Source organism: Microtus pennsylvanicus, chromosome X (genome assembly GCF_037038515.1).
Source record: "Microtus pennsylvanicus isolate mMicPen1 chromosome X, mMicPen1.hap1, whole genome shotgun sequence".
Taxonomy (NCBI): Eukaryota; Metazoa; Chordata; class Mammalia; order Rodentia; family Cricetidae; genus Microtus; species Microtus pennsylvanicus.
The window spans coordinates 141323903-141337391 of NC_134601.1; the positions used below are offsets into that span (position 1 = coordinate 141323903).

The 13489-nt window shown below is 38.8% G+C and overlaps 1 protein-coding gene across 1 annotated transcript in view; it reads right to left on the reverse strand.

Annotated features, from left to right (window-relative positions):
• The window catches only part of Efhc2 (EF-hand domain containing 2), a 152232-nt gene that overhangs the window by 11841 nt on the left and 126902 nt on the right, over window positions 1-13489 (reverse strand). Inside the window, exon 14 of the mRNA XM_075957038.1 lies at window positions 2410-2515. Coding sequence (XP_075813153.1) covers window positions 2410-2515 — 106 coding nt within the window. The remainder of the gene's footprint in view (window positions 1-2409; window positions 2516-13489) is intronic.

Below are 13489 nucleotides of genomic sequence, written 5' to 3' on the forward strand. Positions count from 1 at the left end.
AAACCCAGTAAACAGCAGCTGCCCAGTAGGAATAGCAAAGTTATATGTGAACTAATAGACCCTGGATGTATTTGCTTTGACATTTTTAAAAGGAAATTTAATTGGATTATGTCTTCTTCTAGCTTAAAAAATTTCTACTGTAGCACTGGCCACCAGATGCATGAGGGAAAAGGATTAGGAGCCTATTAAACTCCATGCTTCACTGCAATGGGGTTATTTTTATTTTCCCCAAATGTAAGGCTGACAGACTCATGTTAATGTTTCACCATGTTATTCCCCTGTAGTTACTTAGAAAAGGATCTGTTTCTTTTCCTTTTCAGAAAAGAGTATTTCTATGGGACATATCTGGAAATATGTAGAAATCCAATACCACACATAGAATAAACTTTTTTCTTTCCTTTCTCCCCTTTTTCTTCCTCCTTTTATTTTTTTTATTTTATGTCTTCTATTAAGTGCTACACAGCCTTAGAAATAATCACATTAGGTGCAAAACCATAAAAGAATTAAATTTTAGCAAATCAAATGGAAGTTCATTTTGAAAAGAGGATTTTCTAAATACTTCTTGAGCTAATCAATAGCATCCTGAAACCATGAGAAAAAAAATCGTGTATGAAGTTAGATTCACTAATATTACTATTCATTTGTGTCTTCTTATAGTCAGTGTTCTATAACTATTTTCCTTTGGCTGAGCTGCCATCTTATCTGAGCTGTGGGTTCCAAGCAAGGACTCTTTCCTTGAAAATGCATTACAGGCAAAATGAAGGTTTTTTTTTTTTTTTTAAAAAAAAAAACATGTGTTCTTTGTGAACTTTAGTGATGGGTTTGCATATGATTCAATTAGATGTCGCTCAATGTTTTATATCATAGCATATCCCCAAAATATCATTTTCTACTAGGCTATTGTTTGGTGTTAGACAATTAGCAAGTGTTTACTAGGTATTTTTAACATAATGAGAACAAGTATTAACTCTGTGTTTCACTTGTTAAATTTTACCACAAGTATTAGAAATGACTTTGAAAAAGTTGTCAAGAGAGAGAACACTGATTTGCCAGGCATGGTAGTGTATGCCTTTAATCCTAGCACTCAGGAGGCAGAGGCTGGCTATGAGTTCTGAGGTCAGCCTAATCTGAATAGTGAAAGCCTCACCCACCCTTGCAGGCATCTCCAACCTCATCCTTTTCCACTCTTTCCTATAGGCCTTCACTCCATCCACAGCAGTCTCCAGTGCCAGGCTGCCTCAGGTCCCAGAGCTCTGTTAGTAATGTCTTTGCTGTGCCACCGTATCATGTTACTTTCCTCCCTTACTAACTTTTGTATCGCCGATATGTCAAATGAGACCTTCTTCCTCATCCTGATTGAGAAGAAACTATTTTCATTTCACACCATCCTATGCAGGTTGTATTAAGTCAGACCCCAAATCATGGAGGCATTGATTCCACATTAGAAATGGGCTCCTTCAGGGGGGTAGTTATCTTTGAATGCACAAAGCAGAGGGCATGCTGAGAGTGGATCCTTAGCCTTATTTATCTGAAGGTTATGGGCTATGAGTGAATGAGGTTTTGGACTTAATTTACCTGCTATCAATCAGATAAGTGAAGGAGCCAGATTTCAACCCCACCTCTGTAGACTATGATGGCCAATACTGTCCTTCAACCAACTGGAAGGTCTAAGGTTCTCTGACACTTCAGAGAAGCTGTGTGCTTGAGAGGCCTACTGCCAGAGGCACTAGGCAAGCTCGGGCCAGAATGAGTTGGTCAGCAGAGACGGAATAAATACTTCTTTTCTGGAATTATCAACCACTGACATTTGCTTTATCAAGGAACTTTCCTAAGAAGATAAATTTCTGCAGCATGTTAAAATACAAACTACCATCCACTCACCCACTCCTTAAAGATAGCTGAAGAGATCTTAGAGAGGTCAGATGATTCCACAATGCTGAGGCCCCATCTGATCACACGAACTTTGTTTTTCCAAACCAAGCATTTTTCTATTGAATTTTTCTTTTCAAAATGGCTCCACCATAAAATTTGAATCTCCATACACTATACTGAGGGTTCTTGACATAGATACCATCTGAGATTTGCCATTATGGATTATGATGGTGTTACCAGAATCCCTTGATAGGGGTGTTTATATCCATTTTTAACTATAACCTATTATCCCGTTTTCTATATAACTGGATACAACTGAGGCTAAATACTATTCAACTGTAAAAGAAATGTCCTGTTCTTCTAGGGCAGATGTTTACTCAGCATGGAAAGTGAGGTATCCTTCAACAGAAATTCCTAGATTATACTTTTTCCATAAACAATGATGTTGCTACATTCCACTGGAAATTAAAGACACAAGATTTTAGAAATATAAGGGAGGTATACAAAACTGATTTCTAAAGCAAGCATAAAATTTACCTCTTTAAGGTATGGTGGGGATTGTATTTCAGGTGTTGGATTCATTCTCCAGTTCAGGACAGAGAAAAATATCGCGTAATCGATTTGTTGTTCTTTGTCTTCAAACCTGGAAGCATATAATTTGACTACATTTAAAGAATTCAGAACCACAATTCCAGTTTACATTGTAACTTAAAACTTATTATCCTGTATGCTTCAGAAGCTGATGCTATCTTCATTTCTTACTAGTTCTACTTTGGACCCTCTCAGAATAGAAATTCTTTGAAAGCAGGAAATCTCACCTATCTAATTTTCCAGGGGGTTGGTAGAAGTTCAATAAATTTTTGATGTAGCTACCAAAATTTTCTTTGGTAGCTAAGAACACTACCACCTTTAATTCAGAATATTTGAAGGTCTTTGTATTTTAGTGTTTGATACATATCAATAAAATAAGGTGATGTTGTAGTTCCTAAATTACATGTCATTTAAATATTTAAGATGTAACTGAAGACTGCTTGTTTGTTTCCTGGCCACCCAGATCCAAATGATCACACACAAGCTATATTAATTACAACACTGTTTGGCCAACAGCTTAGGCGTATTCCTAGCTAGCTCTTATATCTTAAATTAAACCATTTCTATTAATCTGTGTATCACCATGAGGTTGATGCCTATCAGTAAGGTTTCTGTGTCTGTCTCCTTTGGCAGCTAGCTACATGGTGTCTGCCTAACTCTGCTTTTTTTCTCCCTTCATGTGGTTTAGTTTTCCTGTCTAGCTCTACTCTGCCCTGCCATAGATCAAAGCAGCTTCTTTAATAACCAATGGTAATAAAACATATTCACAGCATATAGAGGAGAATCCCACATCATTAAGATAAGCCTGGACTGATTTTTATCTACTGTAGTATATTTTTAAGAAAAGTAAAAGGCATCATTGTCACTTATTAAGTGGCTATTAAAAGAGGTTATTTAGATCCATATTAGAAGTGATAGGAATATGTTCTTGACATAGAGTGTAAAGAAGGTTATAAAACAGTATGTATAACTTTTTAAAAAGGTTTTTTATTTTGTTTTTATTATTTATAATTATGTGTGTGTGTGTGTTTAAGTCTGTGTATGGGTATGTGTATTGAGTGCCATATCCATAAAACTCAAAAGAGGGTGTCAGCTCCCCTAGAGCTGAAGTCACAGGCAGCTGTGACCTGCCTGATGTGTGTGTGTGTGTGTGTGTGTTGGGAAGCAAAATCAGTAGCAAGAATGCTACATGCATACTTCTAATCGCTTAGCCATCTCTCTAGTCCCATATGCACAGTCCTGATTTGGCTTTAGGCTTATATTTATATAAAACAATAGAAAATGGCAACAATACACTTATATAATAAGAAAACTTTCTCTAGAAAGTCAAATGATTATTTGGCCTTATTACTACTAATCTGTATCATCTGAACTTATTTAAATTTGTAATAAAAACCAAGTCAATTTTTACTTGGAACAAAGAATAACAAATGATTATCCTATACTATAAAAGTTAGGAAAAATCTATTGAATCTTAAATTATGGATATTGGTTTAAATTCATTCTCAACTTTACCTAACAGAATTTTGATCACTAAGATATGATAATTTCAACATAATTGTTGTAATGACCCAAATAGTAACTAACTCCTTTTTTTTGATACATGATTTCTCTGTCTAACAGCCCTGGTTGTCCTAAAACTTGTTCTGTAGACCACACTGGCCTTGAACTCACAGAGATCCACCTGCCTCTGCACCCCAACTACTGGGATTCAAGGCATGCACGACCACCACCTGGTCTAACTACTTCTTGATGTAATACCTTAAGCCATTTTCCTGAATTGGACCACATGCTAACAAATTTTCAGGCAAATTATTTATTGATCTTTTTATACCAATATTTTGGGAAATGATAAAGTCATTGAAAAGATATCATTCCAAGCACCCTGCTCCAGGAATCTACTCTTAAAATACATGTGCACAATTAGTTAAAAGATATTCCTCTATTCTTTCCAAAGTGTTAAGAAAACAATAGCTAGTATTTACAAATTCATAAAAATTCACAGCACCCAAAATGTTACAAGCTGAAGTAATATAGGTTTCTTCCATCTAAACAGAGTGGAATAAATAGAATCATCAGAGCACAGGAAATGGAATTCTGTAATTCTTTTGTGTACATTTCCTTTGGCCAAGAATTCTGGGACACAAGCCCAACATGTTGCCCCCTACCACTGTTTATCCTTTGAATTTTGGCTCACTCATCATTTCAACTCTTTTAAAAGCCATCCTTTGTTTATGAGAATATTTATAGTCGATTGCGGGACCATTATGCCTTTTATTTGTATATGTTTCTGGAACAACTAAAACTCAACTAAAGATCTTTGATGAGAAGCATTCCATTAGCAGAGAGTCTTAAAGAAAACATTTCTTAATATTCTGAGTGGGACCTGATGTCAGAGAAGGAGCTCATACACAATCTTTGACTTTCATTCTAAGGGAATTTAGGAGCTATTGGATTATATTCTACAGAAAATTTACTTATAGAACCTGCAACATTCTGAATGAACAGGCTAATTTCAAATTCATTCATTGAAACTTAAGCACCAAGGTGATGATATTAGGAAGAGAGATGCAAATAGACCATAGGGCAAAGCCTTCCCGAAATAAATTCATTACAGCATGTCACAGTAGCATGTCTGTAATTTCAGTACTTGGAAGGTAAACAACAGTGATAAAGTTTGGAGTTTGAGGTCAACTTGAACTACATAGTAGAGCCTTATCTCAAACTACCAGAAAATAAATAAGAAAATACGATAGAAGGGAAGAGACCCCAAAGAACTTCCTTGTTCCTGCCATGTGTGGGCACAGCAAAAAGGAGCCATTCAAAAAACAAATAAGGGCTGTCAACTAGACATTCAATGTGTTGGCAGTTTCCTTTTATTTTTTTTTTAATTTCTCAACCACCAGAATTGTAAAAAGTAGTTTTAATCTATGACATATTCTTATAGCAACCTAACAAGACTAAAACAGGTTCTAACATATATTTAAAGCTTATTCTAACAATCTAACTGATATGGGTTAAATATTGGAGCATGATAGAAGTGGCAGAAGTAGTTTGTGATCCTTTTCAAGTAGTTCAGATAGGAATGATGGTGGTTGAGACAAAGGTAGTAACAGTGAGGAATTGTCAATTCTGAATGCACTTTGAATGTAGGCTTCCTGAAAGACCACATACACACACACACACACACACACACACACACACACACACACACTATGTATATTTGGAGTATACACACAAATACCAAATACACACATGCACAATGGTAGTGGGGAGGTGCTGTGGGAAAATGATCTTGTACCCTGTAAAGACTTATCAGTTGTATTGCTTTAATAAAATGCTAGTAGGCCAATAGCCAGGCAGGAAGTATAGGCGGAGTGACCAGGCAGGAAGTGGTGACAGAGTGATGAGAACAGGAGAATTCTGGGAAGAGGAAAGACTCAGTCTGCAGTTGTAACCCAGAAGCAGTGGAAGCAAGATGAGAATGCCTCACTGATAAAAGGTACCAAGCCATGTGGCTGACACAGACAAGAATTATGGGTTAATGTAGGATGTAAAAGTTAATAACAAGCCTGAGCAAATAGGCCACCCAGTTTATGATTAATGTAGACCACTGTGTATTTCTTTGGAACTGAATGACTGTGGGGCTGGGCAGGACAGAAACCTCTGTCAACAGGGAGGTCAGTTTGAAAATTATTTGAAGTCTTCGGCTAAACTGGGCTTCAGGAGGGAGGCAAATATGCTACTTTTAGAGAAGATTATTTTTAAAACTACATTTATTTATGTACACATGTATATGTCTCTGCTTGTGTGAGGGTGTAATACATGTATGTATACCTATGGAGGCCCAAAGAGTGCATCATATTCTCTGGAACTAGAGATAAAAGCAGTTGTGAGCTCCCCAACATGAATACTGGTAAACCAACTCAGGTCCTCTAGAAGATCAGCAAGTACTCTTAACTGCTGAGTCATGTCTCAGACTAGATACACTACTTTTTAATGAGACATGAGAAACAGAGGCAATGGGTCTGAAGATAGAGGAGGAGGCCCCTTTGAAAATTGAAGATATGGGAGTCATTTGCTGTATAGATGATATTTTAAAAGCACAAGACTGGAGGAAAACTGGATGAAATCACATCACCAAAGAATAATTGTTTCTATTTGTTCTTAGAGAGAACATAATTGCCAAGAAATTTCTATAACATGAATTCCAGAGGGCAATTATTCAGTTCTAGAGTTTGGAGTCATAGTAGTTCACTAATTTGAGAACCAGTCAATATCCTTACTAAATAGCTCTAGGGTAACTTCCAATTTCACTCCTCACACACAATCTACTGAGCAGTCCTGTGAGTTAAAACTACCTCAGCATATTACAGATCTACCTAACCCCTCCATTTCGTTCACTACTCTCTAATCTAAACCACCTTCACCACTCACAGGGACTATAGCAACAGTTTCCCATCCTGAGCCTCTTCCTCCTGCTGCTCTTAGGTTTCAGTAGTTCACCCTCCATTGGAGAGCTCATTAGAAAATACAGAGCCATTCTCTTACCTCCTTGCTTGGAATCCTCCAGTGGATTCCCATTGGACTTAGAATGCAATCTAAGATCCTTAGCCGGGTATACAAGAACCAACTTAATTTGACTCCTGCTGACATCTCTGATCACAAATGTCACCTTAAAACTCTCTCTGTCTGGTATTTTAGGTCTGTGGCCTTCTGCTTCGTGATCATGCCAAGATGGCTCCCAGAAATGCAAGGCAGTTGTACTTTCTGTTCAAGTAACTGCTTTCTTAGGAAGATCTTTCCAAAGCACATCTTAGCTAAAGTTCTTTGCCTGGATTTGTATTTACCCTGGATTTACACTGGCAGTCAGAAAAATTTCTAGAAGCTACTATGGGAAGACCTATTAGATTTTATCATAACTAATTTTGATATTTGCTCATGCTTCCTGGTTGTCTCCTAACTTCACCCCTCCTTCCTTGTCAACCTTGAATGTAAAATTTAATACATCTAATTATTTACCTATTTAGAAGGAAATTTATGAAAAATATCTCTGATCAAATGATAAGGATGAAAATGCTCAGAAATAAAAGTGTACACATCTCAGATATGTATTAAAAAAACTGTAAAGAAATGAAAAGCTTCATCTTTCCCAAGTCCCAAAGTCAGGCTTGAAGACAGAGTTAGCTAATGTAGTAGAATACTCCAAGATTTCCATTCTAGTTGTTTCTCAGACGACTTTGGTGTATGTGGGAATATCCCAAAGGGTTTAAGGAGGAAAGAACAAACAACCTTTTAATTTAAAGAGATGACGGGTTGAAACTACTGGAAAGAATATTTTGTTCCTAGGAAGTAGTCAATGAATAAGGATAGATCACATTTTTTTCTCCCCCTTTTATACTAAGTGGCCCCTTTTATCTATAAGGAAATAAAGACAGGAATACAAATGGAATATATACAACAATGACAAAGACAGCTGGGGACTGGGGGAGAAGACAACAAAAAAGGGATTTTGAAATGTGGGGAAAGATGAAAAGCAGATCCTGGATTAATATCACACTTAGCAGAGCTGAGGAATGGAAGCTGAGCACTTTGTGACCATGGAGGGGAGCCCAGATATTCAGCGACCCACAAATCTCAAGTGGCTCATGGAATAAACACTCTATATATCAATCAAGCAGAAATAAGGTGTGATACTGGAACCAAGGATTAGTTGAAGGCACAAGTGGTTAAAGCTCTGAGTATCTTTCTTTAGGCACTCACTAAGGGACAAAGATTTAGCTCCAGAGAAACTAAAGAAGCTAAAGAAGTGCCAGTCCTAGGGAGGTAGAGCATTATGGAGAACATTACACCCTGAATTTAAAAATTATCAGTTCCTTTCCCACCCCTTCCCTACTTCTAGAACATCAATGACCACATTTAAACACTCCTTCCTTCTCCAAATCCATCCTTTTTACCGTAGCAGAAAACAAGATGGTTCTTTCAATACTCAGAATGGTTCTGAAGAAATGTCCAGATTCTAATTTCTAGGTGTTCCCTACTGAAGATGAAGCTACAGGAATTAATTTGTGCAATGAAGCTCATTGCCAACAAGGCATTCCTTGTCCCCACCAAACATCCAACATTAAGGACAGAAGTCAAAGGATGACAAGAGAAAAGAAAAGAAACAGAGAAACAAAAACTGTTCAGAAAGCAGATATGAAGATGTGAAATGAACAAATATATTCCCTTTCTGAAAAGAAAACAAAAGACTACAAGAAAGGAACATGTGATTTAAAAACATGTTCTTGCAATTAAAAATGATAGTAATAAGACAACTCTATAAAAATGTTGGAATATAAAATGAAAGAAATGATTTAATAAAAAAAATCACAATTAAAATACGAAAACTGAGGATCCGATCCAAAATGTCCAAATTTGATAGACTTAAAAGCTTCATAGCAGGAATGGAGGAAAGTATTAGTAGAAAATTTATCAGTACCAAAGAAAGTGTCTCAAAGCTAGAAGACCTCAAAAGATAGTATATGTAATAAACATACATATACTAAGACCTACCATAAACTTCCAGTACACCAGGGGTAAAGAGAAGATCCTCAGAACATCCAGAAATAAAAATAGTAATAGAATGACAATTATGGTAACTTCTCAGTCATCATCAAAAAAGTAAGTTAGTAGGTGCTATTGACAAATTCAATAAATCGAAATACAACGGTTTATGAATGCTACTCTATTAATTTCAGAAGCATTTAGAACGGTTGAACTTGGCTGCCAACGCAGAGAGTGCTGTTTTCTTTTTTAAAAAGAAAACCATTAATGGTTGTGTTACTTTGTGAGCATGGGTTACTTTGTAAGCATGTAACAGTTTTATACAAATAACAAATTAAAGAGATTAAGAACAGATGTAGAACCCCTAAAGCAGGCTTATCTCAGTAGCAAATTTAGGAGTAACAGTCCTTGGAGAAAAAAAAGAAACACTCCCAGTTGGGACCCTCTTCACTTGGCATTAGTCTCTTAGTGTTTTTCCCTGCTCCGAACTTCTGCACATAGCTTCTTCCTTGGACCACTGATGTGGTGAGATTTTTTTTCATCCCATCATTTGTTAATATAGCATATACTTCCATTCAATATTTATCATGTTTGTTGTATAAGAATGTAAGAGAAAACCCAGAGATGAGGCCCCTTTCATCATTAAAAGTAGAGCAGGTTGGAGAAGGAGACAAGAAACAAACAATTCCAAAATGGAAAAAGGTTTGAATGTCAGGAGAGTAAGGCCAAGCTGGTCAGTCAGAACCAAAATGTTGCCCCTGAAAGTTATTGATTCTATACACTCATCATGGAGGCATCTCTGCCTGATAACTAATGAAACCACTTGCCAACACTCAAACATCTTTTGAAAGTATTTTGGAAAAGCCTCTGAACCTTATAGAAAATAGATTTCATTTTACAGTCACACACCAGGCTTTCTATCCAAAACATGGTCCAGATTCTCCACCTGAGCTTTCTACTTCACTCCTCACCAAAGGACATTTGGCTTTTGCTAAAACTCTGATCCTACAGTCAAAGGATGAAGATTTGCCACTCAGGAAGAAACTCATTTGAAAGGGCTTTGAAGCCAATTACAAAGAAGAACTTTCTATGGCAACATTGTTGGAATCAGTGCACAGCCTTCCAGGGTGACTGCCCTAAAGGGCAAGGCTAATTCTGGCTTTTAAGTGTTTCTATGCTTGTTAAAAAGTCAGCCTCCTTACTTTCAAGTGCCAGCTCACAGTGCTAAAGTGTTTTCCTAAAGCCGCCATAAATTCTTCTTTCCCTTTGATGCTCCGGCAAGCCACCAATTCCTTCCCTACACAAACTAAGAGACATGTTTGTGGAGAAAGGGGGAGGGAAGGCAATCTCTCTGGTTCCTCTCTAAATAATAATGGCCCCAAACATGCCTCTTGAGGCCTTGTGAGGTGGGAGTTCTTAGAAGCGAGTCTAACGGGATAATCTGACTGATGTTCATGCTCCCCTTCCCAAGAATGATGAATAGCTCAAAAAGTGCAGAAGCCAGCCACCCCCTCGCCACAGGGAATAATGCTGTGCTGCTTTATTTCCACCCTCCACAGAGGTAGAAGGCTTAGTGGAGGCTGTATTGCCTTGAAGAGGAACCTGCCCTCCTCTGCTGCACTAGCTACCTCAGTGCTTAGGAAATGGTCCAGATAGGAGAAAAAGGCAGTGAAGCCCCAATTTGACTTACAGTTGCTCTTGGTTTGTGTTCATTACCACAGAATCCAGGAAATCTACTCTGAAACATCTGGTGGAAGTCTGTGACACCAGATACACAAGGAAACAGAAGGTCGGGACAACCGTGGGGGGTGCAGTTGACCAGCCGTCTTCATTCAGGCTGACAGGAAGCAGTTGGTTACTTCTAAGTAGCCAGGTCTCTACACTGAAATTCTGTGTCTAACAGAGGGGTGCCTGGTGAAGTAGGAAGCAGCTGCCAAATATGGCCTGCACAGATAGTCAGTTCTCTATTGATCGACTCAAATCACGTTTTTTTCAACCTCAAATCATCCTGTATTTGAACCTGCAAGCCTCTAGTTGGGTATGCATGTATAACACCACGAGGATGAAGGAGTGACAGGCACAGAGGGAAAAGAGCAGTAGGAGAAACAGAAAGAGAAAACAAGTCTTCCTCTATGAAACCCTCACAAGCACACAAAACATTGCAAAACAATAGCCACATGGCTCAATGCTTGCCTTTCAGCCTCACTGCTAGGTACTGCTGGGGAAATCTGCATGAGGCTAAGGCCTGCCTCCAAGTGGGGGCAGGGCTGGGCAAAGCGTAATGAGATGATTTTAAAGCCCTGTTAACTTTTTCCATTTTAACTGATCTTTCTGGATGAGGCACCAGCTCTCTTGGGAGGCCAGTTCTGAGGCATTCCATAGGACCCAAAGCCAGCCATAAAAGACTAGCTTGAGGCAGAGCTGTTGGGATAAGACTGAATTTGAATTCCCCATCTAGTTTCAGAAGGTCAGAATAAGAGAAGGCCACCTTTTTACTCTCTAGTTCTACAAGGAACACAAGATGGAATGACCTCATATTTCCCTCCATCTTTTGAGCTTTAAGAAGCAAAATACTAAGAAACATGCTCATCTAAACACAGATTCACAAGGGTTGAATAAGCAAAGACTACATAGCCAGGGAGCAGCTGAGTCAGATTTTAGAAGTCAGGTATTATGGGTTCCACACACATATGACAAAGCAGCGTAGAACAAGATTCCAAGGCTTCAAAGATGAGGCGCCAGAGTCCTATCTGTAGGAGCTTGGATGGAAGCAAGGTTTAGGCTATCATGTAGAGTTGCAACTCTGAAATTCACCTTGGCCTTGAGAACCTGTTTTCAGGGACTCTCCTCGTATCTCAAAGCTTGCACTTATGAAATAATGACTAATGCCCACCATCAAGTAAAATACAGCTATTACCATGCTCTTCACAAAGCAGCATCACCACTGTTATTAGCGGGTACTAGCCACCACTGCACACAGCTGAAACCTAATACTTTACCCATTAGTGAAATGAACTAGGGTGGTGACTAAGATGAATTCATACCAGCTCTTACAACGCAAACTGCAGGGCCTGAAGCAACTGCCTGAGAAGACTGTTGTAAAGTCTACATTGAAGTTTTGGTTGTACTAATAAGGAAAAAAAACCTGGCTGAGTTCTAAGGACAAAGGGAATGAAACAGAAGAGAAATATTACCACCAAACAGAGGGGTAAGAAAAATGCCTGGATAACTGTCACTAGGTAGAAAGATGCACCCTATTGTTTAGCCATAGTGCCTTTCAGTTTGTGATCTGAATTCACACAGCACAACAGCTACTCAGCCTCATCATAAGGCAGGTAAATCTCCCTCCTACCCTGGGCACAGTGTGCATCGAATGAAAACAACAAGCTCCATGCCTTCCTCCCATGGGAGACTGCAGACGTCAAAGTGGGATCTGGTTTAGCGTGCCATGAGTAGGGCTGTGCAGACAGAGACTCTTGTCAAGGCTCTGTAAAGCCTTGTGCAGTCTGTGGGGAACAATAAGAATGTAGAATCTAAATGTAAGCTGCAGGCTGATGGGCCCATTAGGAATTAGGGCAGTCTTTGAAAGGAATCTGTGGAGATGACGCAAAACACCAAGCATGTGACCCAAATCATGGCAGGGCACATTGGATGGAGAGGGGAATGGGAATGAGCCATTTTCTAATCTGATTAGTCTGAAGTTTCCCCTGAGTATGGAGAAGGGTCACTGCACAATTACAGGCAAAGCAAGACTGAACATGGGCTGCTCAGCAGCAGAGAGGCATGACCTCCTTAAAGCTAAGCCAGGCTTGGAGGCAGACATACAGAGATTGAGACAGATTCCAAAACGAGTTGCAGAATAGTCTTTTTAAATTTAATGTCAAATCATAAAGGCAAAGACAAAATAGTCTGCTAAGAGAATGCGAGGATGATGGGTTGGTGGCCTTAGCATTGGGTAAGTACTCTGAGTCCTCCAAGGGCCAGGCTCCCACATCACTGAACTTTCCAGAAGAACTCATCCTCAAGCCCATCAAGAGATAATCTAATAAAGATCTGCAGCTTCCTGACTAAAAGACAGCTTAATGTACGAAAAGCATTCAACTGTCACAAACAGGGCTCCCTCCATAAAAGACGCAGACTCCTTCCAGTTTGGTTTTGAGGTTCACAATATGAACTGTGACCTCTGGTTCAGCCTTGCTTCTAGTTCTCAGCCAAGAGAACCAGGTGTTGGGCCATATACTTTCCGTATGTTATCTCAGGGACTCCTCAGAACTCAGAGGATGTAAATACTAGGAAGTAAACTGGTTATCCTTTTTTAGAGAAAAGGGAAAGTCGAGCTTTCCCTTGGATAAGATTGCACAGCTTTAAGTGAGTTCAAAGATGGTTAGAGACAATGTGGAGTGTCCAAACTGGCAAGATTGTGCAGCTTGAATGTGTAGGGGCAGGCAGTGGAAGGAAGCTGCAGAATTGTCAAGGCATC